The following is a 21,375-nucleotide window of genomic DNA, read 5'->3' as shown; positions in this document are numbered from 1 at the left end:
TATAGCTTCCTATGCGATTATAATTTGGTGCTGGATATTCTTTTCATGCGAGCATGGTCATTGCCACGGGTTCTGGATTATGCAGGCTATCAGTCAAATTTAAACGTTGAAAACTTTTGACCAAGTCCTTTAACCACCTTTCCGATACATATTTTATTTGGTTAATCTGAGGCATAAAAAATGGCTACAACAGAAGCGAAAAAGTGCATAACAAAGTATACTCGCTTCGAGGGTTTTTGCGGAGAGACTATCTAATACTTCCTGGCATTCTGTACACATTCATGACCGCTGTTGCAGTAAACTAGATGAGGAGAAGCCCATTGTCAAGTCAACGGACTGGATATCCGTCTTACTAGACATCTATTCCACATCTTTATCTACATCAACGTATCGTCGCACGTCTTCCGAGTACCAGCAACAGCATCAAACCCAAGGGGCAACTGACACGGCCACTTCACTCCAGCAGTGCCCTTTTCCCCTTACACGATATCGATAACGCACTCAACACCCTTCCGAGCATCACCAGGCTGTTCTCTATTCAAGTTATTGAACAGGCTAGTCCGAGGTACGTTCAAGGCTTTGTAGTCCCGAAACCTAGGAGCGGCGAACTTGCTATTCTGCTGGCTCAACAGATCGGTTCGGAATGTCCCAACCTCGACAAGCAGAGTTTTGATTCCAAGTGGAGCGACTTCCCTTTAAAGGCCTCGGATGCATCTTAAGGTCGTATTAGCGAATTGTATGTGTGCATGAGAAAAGTAATTTCGGAACCCACAGTGGAGAGCAGCCTTCGAAGCGCAGTACGCTGCAACAAAAGGTACCCCATCCCACGCAACAAAAGACCCAATATACACAATAGTTCCAGGTTTATTACTGCGCATATGAGGAAGGAATAATCTAGTTGTACTCAAAGCCCCAAAGACATTCGTATTGAAATGTTTGGACCAGTCTTCGTGCCTAGCAAATTCAGGCATTGGTATTCTGATGTATCCCAGGATTTGGGGTGCTAGATACGTTACTTACTTACTTTCTTCAACGGTCCCAACTTGCGTATATTCGGCATTGTTTACCAGCACGTCAATCCGCCCGTACACAGAAATGGCCGTGTTGGAAATGTCATTCAGCTCTGCTTGCGTGGTGGTGACATCTAGTTGCATGGTATTCGCTACCATATCTTTTAGGTGAGCGATTTTGTCTACGTTGCGGGCTGTTGCGATCACCTTGTTGCCCAGCTCTAAGGCGGCTTTGACGAGCTCATTTCCTAGGCCTGAGGAGCTTCCGGTGATGAGCCAGACTTGGTGAGACAATATTCTCTGGTATGGGGTGGATTTGTATCAGGAAACAAGTCGGGTTTTATCATCTGTTGAACTTTTGCTGTCACAGGCCTGGGTTGAGTGCGCTGTATATATATCAAATTAGTCTCTCCCCGGTCACATCCTGTTGCGAGTTATTCTGGTTGACCCGGTTATTTTCCACTTTCTAACATCAATTACACATCAATTTAATGCAAATTAATGGATGTCATATTATTGGTAGTCAATCGCGATGGCGGTTATACTACAAGGCTCGCAAGGTTGGTGGTTTCTGATCTGAAGATGGATTTCAGACAGGTGCATTGATACGGCAATTTTTCCGAAATGATATGTTCGATCAACAATTCATCGATCGCAGCTGTGGATACAGTCAATGTTGAAGTCTCATGATCTATGCTGGTACTCCGCCGGTGGAGTATAGACCGATATATTTGACCAAGGTAAAAACGTAATAATTGAAGCATATATTTGGCATAAGTTAGAGCCAATCTATAACAAGAACCTTAAAGAGTGAGCCGACCAGCATAGGAAAGGGCCGCATGTAAATATAGAAATCACAACCACCAATACACCTTTCAAGCAGTTCACTTCTTCTGATCAGCCATCTCAATCATGTCATCACGGGGCTTATGGTCCTGATCAGCAGCCTCCAAGTCCAGATTCTTAGCATTTACAGAATCATCAACAGCAGCTGTAACAGACTCAAAGCGACGGCCACGTTTCTCAGGCCCAACAGAAGTAGTTAGCGCAATACCAAGAGCAATAATAGCAGTAGCAACACCCATAACGGGCCCATAAGCTGGAACACGGTGTCCAGACGGACTAGTAATCCAAGTAGACTCAGAAATGGCATTTACAATCTGTGCCGATGGCGAAGAAATCATGTTTCCAAGCTGGTATGTCAGACCAGGGAACGAGGACCGGAAGGCGGGAGGGGAAAGCTCGTTCAGGTGGATTGGAATCACACCCCAAGCTCCCTGGATGAAGAATTGCATGAAGAACCCCGTCACGCTAAGGCTTCTCTCGCCTTGGGGGAGGATCCATGCTGGGATGAGGACGCCGGAAACCAGTGCGGCGACGATGATTGCGCGACGGCGACCGAAAAATTGGGATAGATAACCAATGATGGTTCCGCCTACGCATGCGCCGGTTTTCATTAGGATGGAGGCCCGGGAGGCGGCTGAGTTGTCGAGTTCTTTGGAGGTGCGCATGAATGTTGTATAGGAGTCTTGGGAGGTGTGGGAATAGTAGTTGAACTATATAGGCAACGGTTAGATGCTGATTATCAGGATATATTGGCAGCTGTAACATACCCAGGTCATCAGAATAATGCAGTAGACGCACATGCGCCACTCTTTGGCCAACATGGCTCTTGTCTCCTTCCAAAACTCGCCTGCGGACATTGTTCGCTTCCCGGCCTTTTTGGCTTCAAGGAATTGCTTCGATTCGGGGAAGCAAGCACGGAGGAGACCGATTCCAATTGAAAGACCAGCTGGAAAGCGTTAACGACATTCGGTCTTCTTGCATGTAAATGGTGCCTTACCCGCAATCCAGAATACTGTCTTCCAACTTTCAGTTGAACCACCGACACCAAGGTTGGCACAAGCTGCGAAAACATAGCCCAATGAATAACCTTGCTGGAGGATACCGGACATGAGTCCTCTTGCGTTGACACTAATGTGTAGAAATGTCAGCTGGTGTCTCCAATCCCTAATTGAAAGTATAACATGCATGGCCTCTCTTTTTGAATCTATTTGTTCGACCTCTTTTTTGCCCACTTCAGAGTGCTTCGGGTAAACCATTCAGATCATATGAAGGGAGGGGTGCGAAAGGGCTTATGAAACTTGCTGTATGAAACTTGCTGTATGAAACTTGCTGTACGTACGGGCAATGCTCCAATGCCATAGCAATTGCGTTTCCATAAACACCACCCATGAAAAGACCAAAAAGGCTTCTAACAGCCAAGAACTGTTGGAAGGTATGGCTGTAGATAGTAGCAATCTGCAAGAGACCCAAAATGACCATGTTGATGACCATGGGCCATTTACGACCATACCTATCACCAGCCAACCCAAAGCCAGCAGCACCCACACTTCTGAGAAGGAGGGTCAATGTGATGGCAGTTGTTATGTCTGTCTTTGATCTACCGTAGTAGTCAGACAGCTTGACAGTTTGGATGGAGAGAGCGTGGAAGTCGAATGCATCGGCCGTCCAAGCAGCAAGTCCCACAAGAAAAAACAACCAATCTCGCGCCGACAGCTGCATCATCAAACTGATGGGGTTCTGAATTGGCTCCGGAGATTGCCATTCTGTATGGGACTCGCCGTATTCATTTGTTACCTCAACACGCTGCTTCCAGATGAAGAGATCTTTGAAGGACTGGCCTGCCTGTGCGAACATGCCACTCGGGATGGGATCCGCCAATTCATTGCCAGATGCCATTGTGGCCAAGGAAAGGTATATAAAAGAGACTGATTGACGAGAGGGTCTCAGCAGAAAATCGCAGAGAATTCGATCAGAAACCTGTGGATTTTCCGGGATCTCTGTGGCATATTTCATTCAAATCACACGTCTCATCTCCGCGTTTTATACCAGACGATCACTATCAACCCCCGCATCTCCATCCCGCATTATCCTCGTGGAGGTCAATAAATGCCGCTGCACTCCAGGTGCACCCCAGATTGTTCCGAGTGACTACGCGGGGACATGCCACTCCGCTAACCAGCCAAGCAGCCAAGCACCATGGACATCCGTGCCCTCCAATGCAAGCCTGCCATACGAGAGACATGCCGCACAATACGCTCTAAGGCTGGCTTGGCGTGGGGATGGTCTTGCCTAGAGATCCTTCCGGGCTTGGCTAGGCTTACAAAGACAAGCTCCAACAAGACGGATGGCGCTGTGCGCGTGGCCATTGCTCCGTTGCGCCGAAAACTTTGAGTCAAAGAAGGGCCGATATGCACTGCAGTGGCTCCGGTTCGGCTTGAAAGTTGGATTTGGGGCTTAGAGCCCGGGAAGACTTCCTTCGGGGCTCTAGCGGGTTGTTGGCAGTCGGCTAGATTGGACGATACTCATATTTGTTGGGGGAAGTGGGGGTTGATGGCAACGCTGTTGAAGTGGCAATCTGAGCTCATGGATTAGTATACCGATACGATGTATGGTGGTAGTGGTGAGTGGTAGTGGTGACTGGATGTGTGTATAGTGCTTGATGACGTTCTGGGCCTGGAGATAAGGCGCTATGGGATGAATGACAGGCCATTGGTCCACTACTGTGGATCGAAGTTAAGGGGTCTTCTCAGGCCATGCAGCTATTGGGGTACATATACCTACAGTGTACATCCCCAATGCAAGTGAGCTGTTTTAATCTTGTTCGGAATTTTGTCTGGTGATAACTCATTTCAGTTCACTTCTGGCTTTGATCAAAATCTCAAAATCTCAATAGCTTCATTTTGGTTATTACCCACTAGCAATTCACAAATCTGCAAAGTTGATACAGAACCAATGAACATACTGTAAAACATGAAATGAAGTGGATGCTGATATAGCCACCTACGTGTAAACAACCTCGTGGACTTCAACGGGCGAGCGGGCAGCTATACATCGCGCAAACATTGTCTAACTCAGCACAATCACCACCTTTGACATTTGACACACCTTTCACGCTTCAAACTCTTCTTGTGCTCTTCTCACTCTCTATTGTTCTTTCCACCTTCTCATTTCTCTCCATTCTCTCCACTGGAACGAGACGATCCCCAAGCCCCTGCATCACGTGACGACCCATAAGCGACACCTCAGCAACGACGGCGGCCTCCTGAGGTCACTTCCGCTGCCATCGCAATCAACCCCCCTCCCTCTCTTCCTTACATCGTCCTTTTCCTTTCCTTCTCCTTCTCATCACTTTCACTTTCCGTCACTTCTTTCCATCATCTTTCAATTCCTCTGCTTTTGCGTGGCGTTTAGTCGGGAACTGGTCGTACAGCGGCCAACGTAAATATGGCGCCTCTCCCAATCAAGTTCACAGAACTGGTCAATGTACGTGATTACCCCTCATCCAGATTTCATTGCGCTTGAAGCTATGGAACTAACGGAAGCTTTCTTTTACAGTTGACCGCAGTCGGCATTGCGGTATGTACACGACAATCCCGGTGATGCGTCGCGACGAGCTCTCGTTGCTCGACGGATGCCGTGGCCGCGCACCACAACCTCCCTGGAGGCTTTGAATACCTGACTGACTTTGTTTCTTGCAGCCGGAATCAATTGGCTTCACATCCTGCGTAAGTTGCCCCATGTTTACCCAACGAATGCGGGACCGATTTGGCTAACCTGGTTGCTTCTCACAGACACTAGAGTCCGATCACTACGTGTGTGTACGCCAGAAGCTTGATACAGACGACAAGCCCCAAGTCATTATCATCGACCTCAAGAACAACAATGAAGTCCTCCGTCGTCCCATCAACGCCGACAGTGCAATCATGCACTGGAACAAGAACATCATCGCCCTCAAGGCCCAGGGCCGGACAATCCAGATCTTCGACCTTGGCGCGAAGCAAAAGCTCAAGTCAGCTGTGATGAACGAAGATATTGTGTACTGGAAATGGTTCAGCGAGCAGTCCTTGGGTCTGGTCACTGACACTGCGGTCTACCACTGGGACGTCTACGACTCTACACAACAGAACCCCGTGAAGATGTTCGATCGACTCCCCAACTTGAGCGTATGTGATCTCATTGGATGCGATCGATGTCGAAATGCTAATGGTGGATGTCTCTAGGGCTGCCAAATTATCAACTACCGCGTTAACGCCGAGGAGAAGTGGATGGTTGTGGTTGGTATCAGCCAGCAGCAAGGCCGCGTCGTTGGATCAATGCAGCTCTACTCAAAGGAGCGTGGAATTTCTCAGTTCATCGAAGGTCACGCCGCCTCTTTCGCCAACATCAACGTCGAGGGCTCTCCCTTACCACACAGCCTCTTCACATTTGCCGTTCGCACTCAGACTGGAGCTAAGCTGCAAATCGCCGAAATCGACCACCAAGAACCCAACCCCCGATTCCAGAAGAAGGCTGTTGAGGTCTACTTCCCCCAGGAGGCGGTTAACGATTTCCCCGTTGCGATGCAGGTGTCCAGCAAATACGATGTGGTTTACCTCGTTACAAAGTACGGCTTCATTCACCTCTACGATCTCGAGACCGGTACTTGCATTTTCATGAACCGCATTTCCAGCGAGACAATCTTCACCACAGCCCAGGACTCCGAGGGTGCCGGTCTGGTCGGTGTGAACCGCAAGGGTCAGGTCCTGTCGGTCAGTGTCGACGAGACCAACATCATTCAGTATCTGATGGAGAACCCTGCTATGTCTGGTCTTGCTGTCAAACTTGCCTCGAAGGCCGGCCTTCCTGGCGCGGACCACCTCTACCAGCAGCAATTCGACAACCTCATGAACCAAGGCAACTTCCCCGAGGCCGCCAAGGTTGCTGCCAACTCCCCTCGTGGGTTCCTCCGTACCCCCGAGACCATCAACCGTTTCAAGAACGCCCCTCAGACTGGCCAGATGTCGGTTATTCTGCAGTACTTCGGTATGCTCCTGGATAAGGGCTCGCTCAACAAGTACGAAAGTGTGGAGCTTGTCCGTCCCGTCCTGCAGCAGAACCGTAAGCACTTGCTTGAGAAGTGGATGCAGGAGAAGAAGCTTGAGGGCTCGGAAGAGCTTGGTGATATCATTCGCCCTTACGACATGAGTCTTGCTTTGAACGTCTACCTCCAGGCCAATGTTCCTCACAAGGTCGTTGCTGGATTCGCCGAGACTGGACAGTTCGACAAGATCCTTGCCTATTCCAAGCAGGTCGGTTACCAGCCAGACTACACCCAGCTCCTCCAGCACATCGTGCGTGTCAACCCCGAGAAGGGTGCCGAGTTCGCTACCCAGCTTGCTAATGAAGAGAGCGGTGCTTTGGTTGACCTTGACCGAGTTGTGGACGTGTTCCTCTCACAGAACATGATTCAGCAAGCTACCTCGTTCCTTCTGGATGCCCTGAAGGACAACAAGCCCGAGCACGGCCACTTGCAAACTCGTCTTCTGGAGATGAACCTCGTCAACGCTCCCCAGGTTGCGGATGCTATCCTTGGTAACGAGATCTTCACCCACTTCGATCGTCCGCGTATCGCCCAGCTTTGCGAGAACGCCGGTCTCATCCAGCGTGCCCTCGAGAACTCTGACGAACCCTCCGTGATCAAGCGCAACATTGTGCGCACTGACAAACTGAGCCCCGAGTGGCTCATGAGCTACTTCGGTCGCCTCTCCGTCGAGCAGAGTCTGGACTGCATGGACACCATGCTTGAGTCGAACATTCGTCAGAACCTCCAGGCCGTGGTCCAGATTGCCACCAAGTTCTCTGACCTTCTTGGTTCCAACCGTCTGATTGACCTCCTGGAGAAGTACCGCACTGCTGAGGGTCTCTACTACTACCTGGGATCCATCGTCAACCTGAGCGAGGACCCGGAGGTGCACTTCAAGTACATTGAGGCTGCCACTACTATGAACCAGGTCACCGAGGTTGAGCGTATTTGCCGTGAGAGCAACTTCTACAACCCCGAGAAGGTGAAGAACTTCCTGAAGGAGGCCCACTTGACCGAGCAGCTGCCTCTGATCATCGTCTGCGACCGTTACAACTTCATCCACGACTTGGTCCTCTACCTGTACCAGAACCAGCAGTTCAAGTCTATTGAGGTCTATGTGCAGCGTGTCAACCCCTCGCGTGCCCCTGCCGTTGTTGGTGGCTTGTTGGATGTTGACTGTGACGAGAGCATCATCAAGAACTTGCTTTCTACCGTCGACCCTTCTGTCATCCCCATCGATGAGCTCGTCTCCGAGGTCGAAACCCGCAACCGCCTCAAGCTGCTCTTGCCCTTCCTCGAGGCTACTCTCGCTACTGGCAACCAGCAGCAAGCCGTCTACAATGCACTGGCGAAGATCTACATTGACAGCAACAACGACCCTGAGAAGTTCCTGAAGGAGAACGACATGTACGACACCCTGACCGTTGGAAAGTACTGCGAGAAGCGCGATCCCAACCTGGCCTACATTGCTTACCGTAAGGGTCAGAATGACCTGGAGCTCATCAGCATCACCAACGAGAACTCCATGTACCGCGCCCAGGCCCGCTACCTTGTTGAGCGTGCCGATCCCGAGATCTGGACTTTCGTTCTCAGCGAGAACAATGAGGGTCGTCGCTCCCTTGTTGACCAGGTCATCGCCACCGCCGTTCCTGAGTCCACTGAGCCCGACAAAGTCTCTGTGGCCGTCAAGTCGTTCCTCGAGGCTGACCTTCCTGGCGAGCTGATTGAGCTGCTCGAGAAGATCATTCTAGAGCCCTCGCCTTTCAGTGACAACGCCAGCTTACAGAACCTTCTGATGTTGACCGCTGCCAAGGCCGACAAGAGCCGTCTGATGGACTACATCCATCAGCTCAATGAGTTCTCTGCCGATGAGATTGCCGAGATGTGTATCAGCGTAGGCCTGTACGAGGAGGCCTTCGAGATCTACAAGAAGGTCAACAACCCCCTGGCCGCCGTCAACGTCCTTGTGGAGAACATTGTCAGCATTGACCGTGCTCAAGAGTTCGCTGAGCGTGTCGAGCTGTCTGAGGTGTGGAGCAAGGTTGCCAAGGCCCAGCTGGATGGTCTTCGTGTCACCGACTCGATTGAGTCTTACATCCGCGCTGAGGATCCCTCCAACTACAACGAGGTCATTGAGACCGCCACCCACGCCGGCAAGGATGAGGACCTTGTCAAGTTCCTCCGTATGGCCCGCAAGACTCTGCGCGAGCCCGCCATTGACACTGGTCTTGCCTTCTGCTTCGCTCGTCTCGACCAGCTCGCTGAGCTTGAGGATTTCCTTCGTTCCACCAACGTTGCCGACATTGAGACTTCCGGTGACAAGGCCTACGCCGAGGGATACCACCACGCCGCCAAGATCTTCTTCACCAGCATCTCCAACTGGGCCAAGCTCGCAACTACCCTTGTTCACCTTGAGGACTACCAGGCTGCTGTTGAGTGTGCCCGCAAGGCCAACAGCGTCAAGGTCTGGAAGCAGGTCAACGAGGCCTGTGTTGACAAGAAGGAGTTCCGTCTTGCTCAGATCTGTGGTCTCAACCTCATTGTCCACGCCGAGGAGTTGCAGAGCCTTGTCCGCCAGTACGAGCGTAACGGATACTTCGATGAGCTCATCACTGTCTTGGAGGCCGGTCTTGGTCTCGAGCGTGCTCACATGGGTATGTTCACTGAGTTGGGCATTGCGCTGTCCAAGTACCACCCCGACCGTGTCATGGAGCACCTGAAGCTCTTCTGGTCTCGCATCAACATCCCCAAGATGATCCGCGCTACCGAGGAGGCCCACCTCTGGCCCGAGCTGGTGTTCCTGTACTGCCACTACGATGAGTGGGACAACGCTGCTCTTTCTATGATGGAGCGTTCCACCGATGCCTGGGAGCACCACTCCTTCAAAGACATCATTGTCAAGGTTGCCAACTTGGAGATCTACTACCGGTCGCTGAACTTCTACCTCCAGGAGCAGCCTCTTCTGCTCACCGATCTCCTCCAGGTGTTGACCCCCCGCATTGACGTCAACCGTGTTGTCCGCATCTTCCAGAGCTCTGATAACATCCCTCTGATCAAGCCTTTCCTGCTCAATGTGCAGTCCCAGAACAAGCGGGCTGTTAACGATGCCATTAACGAGATCTTGATCGAGGAGGAGGATAACAAGCTGCTGAAGGACTCTGTTGACCAGAACGACAACTTCGATGCTGTTGCTCTGGCCCAGCGCCTCGAGAAGCACGACCTCATCTTCTTCCGCCAGATTGCAGCCAACATCTACCGCAACAACAAGCGCTGGGAGAAGTCCATTGCTCTGTCCAAGCAGGACAAGCTTTACAAGGATGCCATCGAGACCTCCGCCATCTCCACCAAGGCCGATGTTGTGGAGGATCTGCTCCGCTACTTCGTCGACATTGGCAGCCGCGAGTGCTACGTCGGCATGCTCTACGCTTGCTACGACCTCATCCGCCCGGATGTCATCATGGAGATCTCATGGCGCAAGGGCCTGAACGACTTCACCATGCCTTACATGATCAACTTCCTGTGCGAGCAGACCCGCTCCATTGAGATGCTCAAGAAAGACAACGAGGAGCGCAAGAACCGCGAGAAGTCCACCCGCACCGAGGAGGACAACACTCCTATCCTGCAGGGCTCTAGACTTATGCTGACCCAAGGTCCCGCCCCTGGCAGCCCCATGCCGTACCAGTCCAACGGTCTGACACCTCAGGCCACTGGGTACCGCGGGTTCTAGACTGAGTCTCGTTTCTACATTTTTCTTTTGCATTTGTAACATACAGCGGAAGTGATGACCGGGGCAGCAAAAGATATGACATGACATGGGGAAAGACAGTGTTTCATAGGAGGATTTTATGACCTCGTTAATTTGTTTTTGTTTTCTTTCCGATTGTATTTGATAGTCTTTGCTTTCTAGTATTGTGTGCTAGACCGGGCTATGGCTCAATATTCAGTAATAGCATTGCGATTTCATTTCATTTCCTCCCCCCCCTACTTGTACTCCGTCATCCGTCATCCGTCCCACGTCCCACGTCCCACGTCCCACCGGAGTTCCAATTTTCCCACAAATTTGAGGCTGCCAAGCTGCGCCCAGGCAGATCCACTGGAACGTTCAGGGCTCGGTGAAGAATGCGGTCGACCCGCCAAGCCCGCCAAGGTAAATCCTCAGCACGCTCATCTGCAACTATCGACCCTAATGAAGCGAGGCGAGCATTGCAGATCGCCCTGTTCATCCTTATCTAGCCCATGAGGCTGGGTAGCTGGTTTGTATTGGTGGGAAGCTATGACATACTACATGTTCTGTCACTTTCAGGTTTCCCCCACTCTGGTCTGCTTGGCTCTGGCCAAGTAAGCATATTGCAGATAATCGAGCTGTGATAGCCTGTGCTATATTCAGTAGCTCATCCATAGCTCTGTCTATAGCTTTATCTCTATCTCTATCTGAAGCTCTAGTTCCTACCTCGGCCCGGCTATATCAATTCCCCGGACGATACTTTACCCCGTGGAGAGAGCTCAGCTGCGCAAGCACGCGGGGCAGACTACGGAGGACTGGAGGAATCAATGGCTGTGAATTTTTCCGTCGGAGACATGGAAGATGCAATGCAAAGGGACAAGGAATAAAGAATAAAAAGAAATACCAAAAGACGCTGACGCATTGATCGCACGGATATCACAAGGCGAAAGATAAGCAGGTTGACGGTGATTGTCCAGCCAAGACGGTGATTCCCTGGGCACAATTGCAGTTGCAGTGTTGATGTTGCATTGTCAGATTGATCCATGTAAAATGCTAGATGCCTAGATTGCCTAGAGGTAGGGATATGTGGGAAGCTGTAATCGGTGGAGTGTTCGGTGTAGATGAGGGCTTGGCGGGAAATCGCGCGCTCTTGGCTTGGTTGCACTCTTGTGTACCTGTCATACTTGTGCAATCCAGCGGGAGATCACCGGAATGCCAAGGGGAGGAGTACAGTATTGTGCAGTGAGATTGAAAGAAAGGAAGGGGGAGGAACTTGGTAGTTAGTACAAATCAAATAGCGTCACGGATATGGAACCGGTCAAGTATCGGAGCCAAGAGTTGATCCCTTCCCCTAGAGATTTGGTACGCCTGACCATCACAGTTTTCACGTCCCTCAATTGAGTCAGAGGAAAAGTCAGAGAATCGAGTGCGGTATATCCTTCCGAGCATGGGCTCGGCGCTATCTTGCCCGAGGCCAACTTGACGATGTGGGAATTGTCATGCATCGTATGTCATTGGCTCGATCCACATCCCTGCCGTCGAGAGTTCTCCGAGTCTCCCCCGGATCCCCAGTTTCCCGTGAATATCCGTAGAGAAGAGATCTGGAATGAATATAGAAGATAGAAGAGTCTCCCGAGGGCCCGAGGTTGACATGCGGAAAGACTTACCTAAAGAACCCGATGGGCTGGGGAAGTTATCGTGGAGGTATGAGATCATCGGAGTGAGTAGGGATAGTGTACAGTATAAGAGAACTGTCCGGACATTACAAAGTACAAAGTATCAAGCTAGATTTATTGCTTATTACTCTATTCCATTATTCTATTCCATTATTCTATACTTCTGGGAACTGGTTTCCCGGTGTACCGGTGAGCCCGTGAGTACCTGTTACCTCATTCCTGGAGTCAACTCGCGCCCCCCGGAAAGTATCTGTGACATGCAGATCGCGCCTGTGATTCCCCTCTTTATCTGCCCCTCCTGCCCTTTTTTTCTTTCTTTTTCTTCTTTCGCCGTTTCTTTATTTCCACACTATTACCCGCTATACCAATTCTCTTCCCCTTCATCTCTGACCTCTCCAGCAATTGCGCCGTGATCTGCCGAGATCGGCCTGGGATTAGATCCGGAGAGAGCTCCCTATATAGTGAGTCACCGCCTTCCCTAGCTATATAGGAACCCCCCCACTCAACCTCACCAGTATTCCAACCTACCTCTATCCATCTCTCACAATGGCTTCCCACCGCCAGCCTGAGGATGCTATCGATGACTCGGAGTTCGTTGAGGACCACCTGGAGCACCACCAGGACTCTGTCCACCGTCGTCTCCGTGCCAACTCCACCATCATGCACTTCCAAAAGATCCTAGTCGCCAACCGTGGTGAAATTCCTATTCGCATCTTCCGTACCGCACACGAACTGTCCCTCCAGACAGTAGCTGTCTTTTCCCACGAGGACCGTCTCTCAATGCACAGACAGAAGGCCGACGAGGCCTACATGATCGGCCACCGCGGCCAGTACACCCCCGTCGGTGCTTATCTCGCCGGTGATGAGATCATCAAGATTGCCAAGGAGCACGGTGTGCACCTGATTCACCCTGGTTACGGTTTCTTGTCGGAGAACGCCGAGTTCGCCCGTAATGTCGAGAAGGCCGGTATCGTCTTCGTCGGCCCCAGTCCCGATACCATTGACGCCCTGGGCGATAAGGTCTCTGCCCGTCGTGCTGCTATCAAGTGCAACGTCCCTGTGGTTCCCGGTACCGAGGGCCCCGTTGAGCGCTACGAGGAGGTCAAGTCCTTCACCGACACTTACGGCTTCCCCATTATCATCAAGGCCGCCTACGGTGGTGGTGGTCGTGGCATGCGTGTGGTCCGTAACCAGGCCGAGCTGCGTGACTCTTTCGAGCGTGCTACTTCTGAGGCCCGCACTGCCTTCGGTAACGGTACTGTCTTTGTCGAGCGTTTCTTGGACAAGCCCAAGCACATTGAGGTTCAGTTGCTCGGTGATAACCAGGGTAACGTTGTTCATCTGTTCGAGCGTGACTGCTCCGTTCAGCGTCGTCATCAGAAGGTCGTCGAGATTGCTCCTGCTAAGGATCTGCCCGTCGATGTCCGCGATAAGATCCTTGCGGATGCGGTTCGCTTGGCCAAGTCGGTTAACTACCGCAACGCTGGTACTGCCGAGTTCTTAGTTGACCAAGAGAACCGCTATTACTTCATTGAGATCAACCCTCGTATCCAGGTCGAGCACACTATTACCGAAGAGATTACTGGAATTGATCTCGTCGCTGCACAGATTCAGATTGCCGCTGGTGCTACATTGGAGCAGCTCGGCCTGACCCAGGACCGCATCTCCACTCGCGGTTTCGCTATTCAGTGCCGTATCACCACTGAGGACCCTGCCAAGGGCTTCTCCCCAGACACTGGTAAGATCGAGGTCTACCGGTCTGCCGGTGGTAACGGTGTTCGTCTGGATGGTGGTAACGGTTTCGCTGGTGCCATTATCACTCCTCACTACGACTCCATGTTGGTCAAGTGCAGTTGCCGTGGATCCACCTACGAGATTGTCCGCCGCAAGATGTTGCGTGCTCTGGTTGAGTTCCGTATCCGTGGTGTCAAGACCAACATTCCCTTCCTGGCCTCTTTGCTGAGTCACCCTACCTTCATCGATGGCACTTGCTGGACTACCTTCATTGATGACACCCCCGAGCTGTTCGCTCTCGTCGGCAGCCAGAACCGTGCCCAGAAGCTGCTCGCTTACCTGGGTGACGTTGCTGTCAACGGCAGCAGCATCAAGGGCCAGATTGGCGAGCCCAAGTTCAAGGGCGATATTATCAAGCCTATTCTCAAGGATGCTGCTGGCAAGCCTCTGGATGTTTCCGCTCCCTGCACCAAGGGTTGGAAGCAGATTTTGGACAGCCAGGGCCCCGAGGCCTTCGCTCGCGCTGTGCGCGCTAACAAGGGCTGCTTGATTATGGACACCACCTGGCGTGATGCCCACCAGTCGTTGCTCGCCACCCGTGTGCGTACCATCGATTTCCTGAACATTGCCCACGAGACCAGCCACGCCTTGAGCAACGCCTACTCGCTCGAGTGCTGGGGTGGTGCTACCTTCGATGTGGCCATGCGTTTCCTGTACGAGGATCCTTGGGACCGTCTTCGCAAGATGCGCAAGGCTGTTCCCAACATTCCTTTCCAGATGCTGCTGCGTGGTGCCAACGGTGTTGCCTACTCTTCCCTCCCCGACAACGCCATCTACCACTTCTGTAAGCAGGCCAAGAAGTACGGTGTCGACATCTTCCGTGTCTTCGATGCTCTCAACGATCTCGACCAGCTCGAGGTTGGTGTCAAGGCTGTTCACGAGGCTGGTGGTGTCGTCGAGGCCACCATGTGCTACAGTGGTGACATGCTGAACCCCAAGAAGAAGTACAGCTTGGAGTACTACATGGGTCTCGTCGAGAAGATTGTCGCCATGGGCCCTCACGTCCTTGGTATCAAGGATATGGCTGGTGTGCTGAAGCCCCAGGCGGCCCGTCTCTTGGTCGGCTCCATTCGCGCCAAGTACCCCGATCTCCCCATCCACGTGCACACCCACGACTCCGCCGGTACTGGTGTCGCTTCCATGATTGCTTGTGCCGAAGCCGGTGCCGACGCCGTCGATGCCGCTACCGACAGCATGTCTGGTATGACCTCGCAGCCCAGCATTGGTGCCCTCCTTGCTTCTCTCCAGGGCACCGAGAACGACCCCAAGCTGGACCTGAACAACGTCCGCGCTCTGGACGCTTACTGGGCTCAGCTCCGTCTGCTCTACTCTCCCTTCGAGGCTGGTCTGACCGGCCCCGACCCCGAGGTCTACGAGCACGAGATCCCCGGTGGTCAGCTGACTAACCTGATTTTCCAGGCCAGTCAGCTGGGTCTTGGACAGCAGTGGGCCGAGACCAAGAAGGCCTACGAGGTGGCCAACGAGTTGTTGGGCGACATCGTCAAGGTCACTCCTTCCTCCAAGGTGTGCGGAGACTTTGCCTCGTGGATTGTCAGCAACAAGTTCACCGCCGAGGACATTCTCGAGCGTGCCGACCAGCTGGACTTCCCTGGCTCTGTGCTTGAGTTCTTCGAGGGTCTGATGGGTCAGCCGTACGGTGGCTTCCCCGAGCCCCTGCGCACCAAGGCCCTCCGCGGCCGCCGCAAGCTCGACAAGCGCCCCGGTCTGTATCTGGAGCCCATGGATCTCGCCAAGATCAGAACCGATCTCCGCGAGAAGTTCGGTACCGCCACCGAGTGCGACGTTGCTTCTTATGCCATGTACCCCAAGGTCTTCGAGGACTACCGCAAGTTTGTTGCCAAGTTCGGTGATCTCTCCGTTCTGCCCACTCGCTACTTCTTGGCTCGTCCCGAGATCGGCGAGGAGTTCCACGTTGAGCTCGAGAAGGGTAAGGTGCTGATCCTGAAGTTGCTCGCCATCGGTCCTCTCTCCGAGCAGACCGGCCAGCGCGAGGTCTTCTACGAGGTCAACGGAGAAGTCCGCCAGGTCAGCGTTGACGACAACAATGCCTCCATTGACAACATCGCCCGCCCCAAGGCTGACGCCTCGGACAGCAGCCAGGTCGGCGCTCCAATGAGCGGTGTCGTGGTTGAGATCCGCATCCACGACGGACACGAGGTCAAGAAGGGTGATCCCATTGCGGTGCTGAGCGCCATGAAGATGGTAATTCCCCCTCTATTTCATTACAAGTTGAATATCGTACTAATATTCATTAGGAAATGGTGATCTCCGCTCCTCACAGCGGAAAGGTTTCCAGCCTCCAGGTTAAGGAGGGAGACTCTGTCGATGGCCAGGACCTGGTCTGCAGGATCAGCAAGGCGTAAAAGTCCTATGTAAGACCATAAGCACGACTTTTGATGCGTGATGCGATTTGAATGATTTCCAAGCGTTCTTGTTTTTGGGCTTTCGTTATGAATTTAGGTCTAGCTATCTGAATATTATTTCTCTACATTTACGCTTGTTTTTTACGTAGGAGTATAGCATATATCAATGTTGCTCCTCATGAACAGATCCCCAAGTCACTTGCAGTATACTCGGCAAGTTGACAGAAATACCACAAGCATACTTCCCTCGGAGCCCAGATGTAGCTCCTAGCGGTCCCACATCTCCCCGCAAAGCATCATCTCCCCTCATACTCCCGTTACAACTTCACCTAACCACCCAATTGAAGACTCCAAATTGCCGATGAGCGACCCTATCTCGGCTATATACCCGGAACAGACGGAATACACCACCGATAAGAACCGCCATTGTTGCTGTGCTTATTGATGTCTGTTCGTCTTCTCGTTCCTGTTCCTGTTCCTGTTTCTAGCTTGACGATTGCGGGAATCGCGCATTGATATTGATCGCCCCATCTACTGCCAATAAGTTATAGCAACTACATAGAACGGCCATCTATAACCAATCTAAAACCCCATATCCAAAATGGCAACAACCCGCAAAACAGCAAAATCCCTCGGCCACAGGGGAACAATCCAAGGCTTGACGATCTCAAATGACCAAAATCAAGATCTATGCACTTATTACGGCGGTGTCCGATATGCAATCAAACCATCCGAACGTGGGAACACCCTGCCCTACTCAGACCAATACCAGACTTTCCAATTACACTTGAACTAACTGCTTTCTTTCTCAGGCTGGCGCCGCGCTAAGCCTTTGCCAAAGACATATACCTACGGCACCACAGAGAATCCAGCCGATTGCACCACTGGCGCGGGTCTATGTCCCCAACCCGGCTTCTTGAATCTGTCACCTGAAACCCCCGAGATCTGGGATGAGGATTGTTTCCAGTGTAATGTTTGGGTTCCGCTTGGGGATGTGCCTGAGGGGGGCTGGCCTGTTTTTGTTTTTCTTCGTGAGTATCACCTATATATCCCACCGGATGAATCATTTAGCAGGAATGTTTGCTAACGTCTGATCGATGGTCTAGATGGTGGCTGGCTCCAATTCGGAACTCCCAATTCCTTCAATGCTGCAGCTTTGATTGGCGAGACGGATTTCAAGTGTGTGGTAGTTATGCCTGCGTATCGGGTGAATCTCTTTGGATTCTTGTATTCCGTTGAGCTGGAGGCTGATGCCGCTTCTGTTGGGGAGTCTGTTGGTAACCATGGATTCTGGGATCAGAGGTTGGCGCTTGAATGGACGCGTGAAAATGTCGGTCTGTTTGGGGGTGATTCGGGGAATATTACTATTAGTGGCTATAGTGCTGGTGAGTATACCCCCCCCCCCCCCCCCTCAGTCTCTACTTTCTACATTTATCGTGTTAACATATCATGCAAAAGGCGCCAACTCGGTCTTCCACCAACTAGCCTACGACCTCCGCCAACCAGATTCAAATTCCCTAGTCCGAAACGCCTGCATCTGGTCCAACAGCCCAGCAGTCCAACCCAAACAACCAACAGAGACCCAAAACCAATTCAACGAACTCCTCACAGCCCTCAACATCCCCCTCTCCCTCCCACCACGCGAGAAACTCTCCCGCCTCCGCTCCACTCCAGCAAAAACCCTCATAGACACCACGAAAACACTCGCCCTCTCCCAATTCCGCCCAACAACAGACGGCACCTTCATCAGCCCCACTCTTTTCGAAACCCTCGACACCGGAACCTTTGCCTCAATCCTCCTGTCCCGTAACGTCAAAATCATGATCGGAGAATGCGCCGACGAACACTTCCTCTACAACACCTGGTTCCCACCAAAAGCCAACACCCTTTCTGCACTGCGCACCCGTCTTATCGCCGATTACCCGGAACACATCGTCGACGCCCTCATTGCCATGTACTACCCCGACGGGAAACTACCATCCCACTGCCAGAATTGGGATGTAGATGCTTGGGGAAGATGTTATGCCGATATGCAGGTCCACAAGATCCAGCGCGGGTTCTTGTATGCGCTCACGAGTAATAGTGCTGGCGTTGATGCGTCGGGCTTGTTGTATCGGTATCGCATTGAGTGGAGGGCCAAGTGTGTTGCGCTTGGGATTCCGGTTGAATGGGGTGTGACGCATTCGTCGGATTATCCGATTTGGTTTTATGGGAATGGGAAGGGGCTGGAGGAGGAGGAGAAGGGGGTTGTTGGGCGGGCGTTCATTGGGCCCTTGGGTTCTTTTGTTCAGAGGGATGTTGGTGGTGGTGAGTTTGGGTGGGGAACGCGTGGGCCGAGAAGTATTCGGACGCTTAAGGAAAATGGGAACGTTGATATTGTGAAGGATGAGGGTTGGGAGGATGGTGTTAGGGTTTGGAGGAACTTGAGGGATGCTGACAAAGGGCAGGCGGAACTGTAGAGAATAGTTAGTTAGTCGCTTCTTAGTTGTCAGTTGTTTGGAATGAAACGATCGCCCGATTTGCCGTTAGCTTTCCCCGCATTTCAACTACGTCAAGATGTCCACTGTGGACATCATTCAGGCAGGGATGTATGTCTGAGATAGGGGTTGCGAGAGTCAATCCGGATTGGATTTGTGGTATATTAATACAGCAAAGTGACTGGTCGATTTCGTATAGACCAGGGATCAGGGGTTCCTAGGTCACCTACTTAGGTAGCCACTGTCCATGCGTGATATCCGGCGTATCCATTGCTAGCACGCGACCTTATATTACGCCAACTTCCCCTCTTCCTTCGTCTCGCTTCTCTTTTGTAATAGTTTCTTCCATTCTTCAGCTTCCCATCTGAATCACAACCCATCTAGTCTGATCACCAAAGGTAATCCAAAATGGCCACCCAATACCAATGACGTCGACGACTCCCGACTGTAGATCACCACCTCCCATGCATTTCACACTTAAAATCCCTGTTTCCAGGCTTTCGCCTTTCTGCATTCTCAGACTAAACTAATCCTTTCAAGGGAGCTACATCATCTCCAACCCCAACCACGGATTTCACCTCGCTAGACATAATCATCATGTCTGACGACAATACTCGTCGCCACTGGCATGGAAACCCAGGCGATCGTCATGAGCAGTAAGCTTCGAATCTAATCTTCAATAACCAAGCTAATGAATCGGGGGTTCTAGCCACAATGTTTGGATGAACGTGAGTTCACGCTGAAGAATAACCAATCAAATGGATCCAGAGACTGAACAACAGGAAAGGGCGGCGCAAAGGGTCCCAGCTCGCGAGCTGCATGGGCAATGCCAGAGGGTACTATCTCCGACAGAAGAGTATGTCATTGCCCGTTTTTCCTGCTTTCCTTCTTTATATACCACCTACTGCCCCTACGTCCATTCCCATTCCCCGTCTACCTCTTTCACCCATTCCATCCCTTACCTTACTATCCATCTCAAATTCACAAATCAATTCTAACACCAAAATGAAGGACTCAACCACCTCAACCTCCTCAAACAACAACTCCAACACCAACGCCTCCCCAAGTATCCCCAGCCTCAGCGACCGACGTCGCTCCAGCGCCAGCTCCTCGGGTGGTGGTCTCTTCGCCAATCTGCAATCCCAGAAGCGGGAGTCTAATACAAGTGCCGATATGGCCAATCGTCGTGCGAGCTGGGCTGAGCAGGCTTCCAAGGGTGGTGCATTCTCGAAGTGGTGGGATGGATATACGCGTGGCACGAAGTAGTGCCGGGACTTTGTAGGTGGATATTACTGTTTTCTCCTTGAAGAGGAGTGGATTTTGGAATTGAAATACTATAAAAAAAAGTAGGAAGTGGGTTACGTTATGAGGGCCATGTTCTATGTTCTTGTCTAGTGTTGTGGTGGGTTAGGATTTACGTTTTACGTATGATTGAAATATGATGAGATTGATACAGGTATCATGTACGACTTTTCAAAAAATCCATTCTCCTTGGTGAGCCTTTGCGTTGCTTGATAAGAGCTTGCGGTCTCTTCCAGGAAACCTCAATCTTTCTCAACACCGGTCTCAATCAGTATTCTCTATCCACTCAGCCATGTCTTCCCCAAAACAACAGGGATCTGACCAAAGATGACATACCTGGGTCGTGGACCAATTGCAGACACCAATTGTCCGGTGTCCATCACCTCCCCTCCCAGCTTCCTTATCATCTACTCTGGACCGAACCCATCACGACACAATCCATCACAACCCATCATGGTCAGTGTCGTCCTGAGAACGGTCGTGAATTGAGAGACAGTGCTCGGGGCAACGCTACCATGCCTGTCTCTACCAGACCAGGGGACAAATCACCGCATTGGCAGATGTGTTGTCCTCGTCTCCAGTGCCATGGCGAGACAATAGTAGACTGTTCTGCATCTTCTTTTTAACCTGAAATATTGCTCAAACATGTTAACAAACTGATCAGTGGTCACGATCAATCGAAGGCGACGAAGCCGGACGAACGCTACGGACAATCTCAGATCATGAAAGAAATGCAGCATACGGGGATCGATCTAGGCAGACTTAAGAGTGTCAATGCAAAAATAGAAATCGATAGAAAGCAGACCCCCTTCCAGGGTTGGAACATTCCGTAGGCTTCGGAATGCTGACTTGTCGTCCCAATCCAGCAGGTGGTCACACGATGCCCCTTCGCGTTTTCGGCTTAAACAGGATTGCTTTGCACATCAAAACAGACAAGATGTTGACAGCCGAATGAATCAGATGAATCAATAGGGTTGTGGGAAGCGAGGTTCTCAAGGAGGCTGAATAAGGAGAACAGGCTAGGCTTGGCTAGGCTTGGCTCGGTCAAGGGTCCTTGTCATGTTTCCTTTGTTCCCTCCAGATTCTCATTCTTTCAAACG

General features: G+C 51.6%; 6 protein-coding genes across 6 annotated transcripts; 5 read left to right on the top strand and 1 right to left on the bottom strand.

Moving 5' to 3' along the window:
• Window positions 1-1,894: 1,894 nt before the first annotated feature.
• On the bottom strand, window positions 1,895-3,752 carry N7508_004401 (carboxylic acid transport protein; the record flags this gene model as incomplete). The annotated part of the gene is made up of 4 exons (XM_058462467.1): window positions 1,895-2,566; window positions 2,624-2,802; window positions 2,854-2,984; window positions 3,196-3,752. The coding sequence occupies 4 exons, from the start codon at window positions 3,750-3,752 to the stop codon at window positions 1,895-1,897; spliced, it is 1,539 nt and encodes a 512-aa protein (XP_058321092.1).
• A 300-nt stretch (window positions 3,753-4,052) lies between these two features.
• N7508_004400 (uncharacterized protein) lies at window positions 4,053-4,247 on the top strand (the record flags this gene model as incomplete). Its single annotated transcript, XM_058462466.1, has 1 exon — window positions 4,053-4,247. One exon carries the CDS (start codon window positions 4,053-4,055, stop codon window positions 4,245-4,247), a length of 195 nt encoding a protein of 64 aa, XP_058321091.1.
• A 1,053-nt stretch (window positions 4,248-5,300) lies between these two features.
• On the top strand, window positions 5,301-10,645 carry N7508_004399 (uncharacterized protein; the record flags this gene model as incomplete). Its single annotated transcript, XM_058462465.1, has 5 exons — window positions 5,301-5,339; window positions 5,412-5,432; window positions 5,555-5,581; window positions 5,648-6,019; window positions 6,077-10,645. 5 exons carry the CDS (start codon window positions 5,301-5,303, stop codon window positions 10,643-10,645), a joined length of 5,028 nt encoding a protein of 1,675 aa, XP_058321090.1.
• Window positions 10,646-12,864: 2,219 nt separating this feature from the next.
• On the top strand, window positions 12,865-16,496 carry N7508_004398 (pyruvate carboxylase; the record flags this gene model as incomplete). Its single annotated transcript, XM_058462464.1, has 2 exons — window positions 12,865-16,335; window positions 16,389-16,496. The coding sequence occupies 2 exons, from the start codon at window positions 12,865-12,867 to the stop codon at window positions 16,494-16,496; spliced, it is 3,579 nt and encodes a 1,192-aa protein (XP_058321089.1).
• A 601-nt stretch (window positions 16,497-17,097) lies between these two features.
• On the top strand, window positions 17,098-18,955 carry N7508_004397 (putative carboxylesterase; the record flags this gene model as incomplete). Its single annotated transcript, XM_058462463.1, has 4 exons — window positions 17,098-17,233; window positions 17,309-17,527; window positions 17,603-17,881; window positions 17,955-18,955. 4 exons carry the CDS (start codon window positions 17,098-17,100, stop codon window positions 18,953-18,955), a joined length of 1,635 nt encoding a protein of 544 aa, XP_058321088.1.
• Window positions 18,956-19,570: 615 nt separating this feature from the next.
• On the top strand, window positions 19,571-20,239 carry N7508_004396 (uncharacterized protein; the record flags this gene model as incomplete). Its single annotated transcript, XM_058462462.1, has 4 exons — window positions 19,571-19,629; window positions 19,683-19,701; window positions 19,761-19,829; window positions 19,985-20,239. The coding sequence occupies 4 exons, from the start codon at window positions 19,571-19,573 to the stop codon at window positions 20,237-20,239; spliced, it is 402 nt and encodes a 133-aa protein (XP_058321087.1).
• Between the last annotated feature and the right edge of the window lie 1,136 nt (window positions 20,240-21,375).

The sequence above is a fragment of the Penicillium antarcticum genome (assembly GCF_028974205.1).
Source record: "Penicillium antarcticum strain IBT 31339 chromosome Unknown utg000004l_segment0_segment0, whole genome shotgun sequence".
Lineage (NCBI taxonomy): Eukaryota > Fungi > Ascomycota > Eurotiomycetes > Eurotiales > Aspergillaceae > Penicillium > Penicillium antarcticum.
Note: the sequence above shows the minus strand (reverse complement) of the source record. Positions and strands in the feature narration are given on the sequence as shown.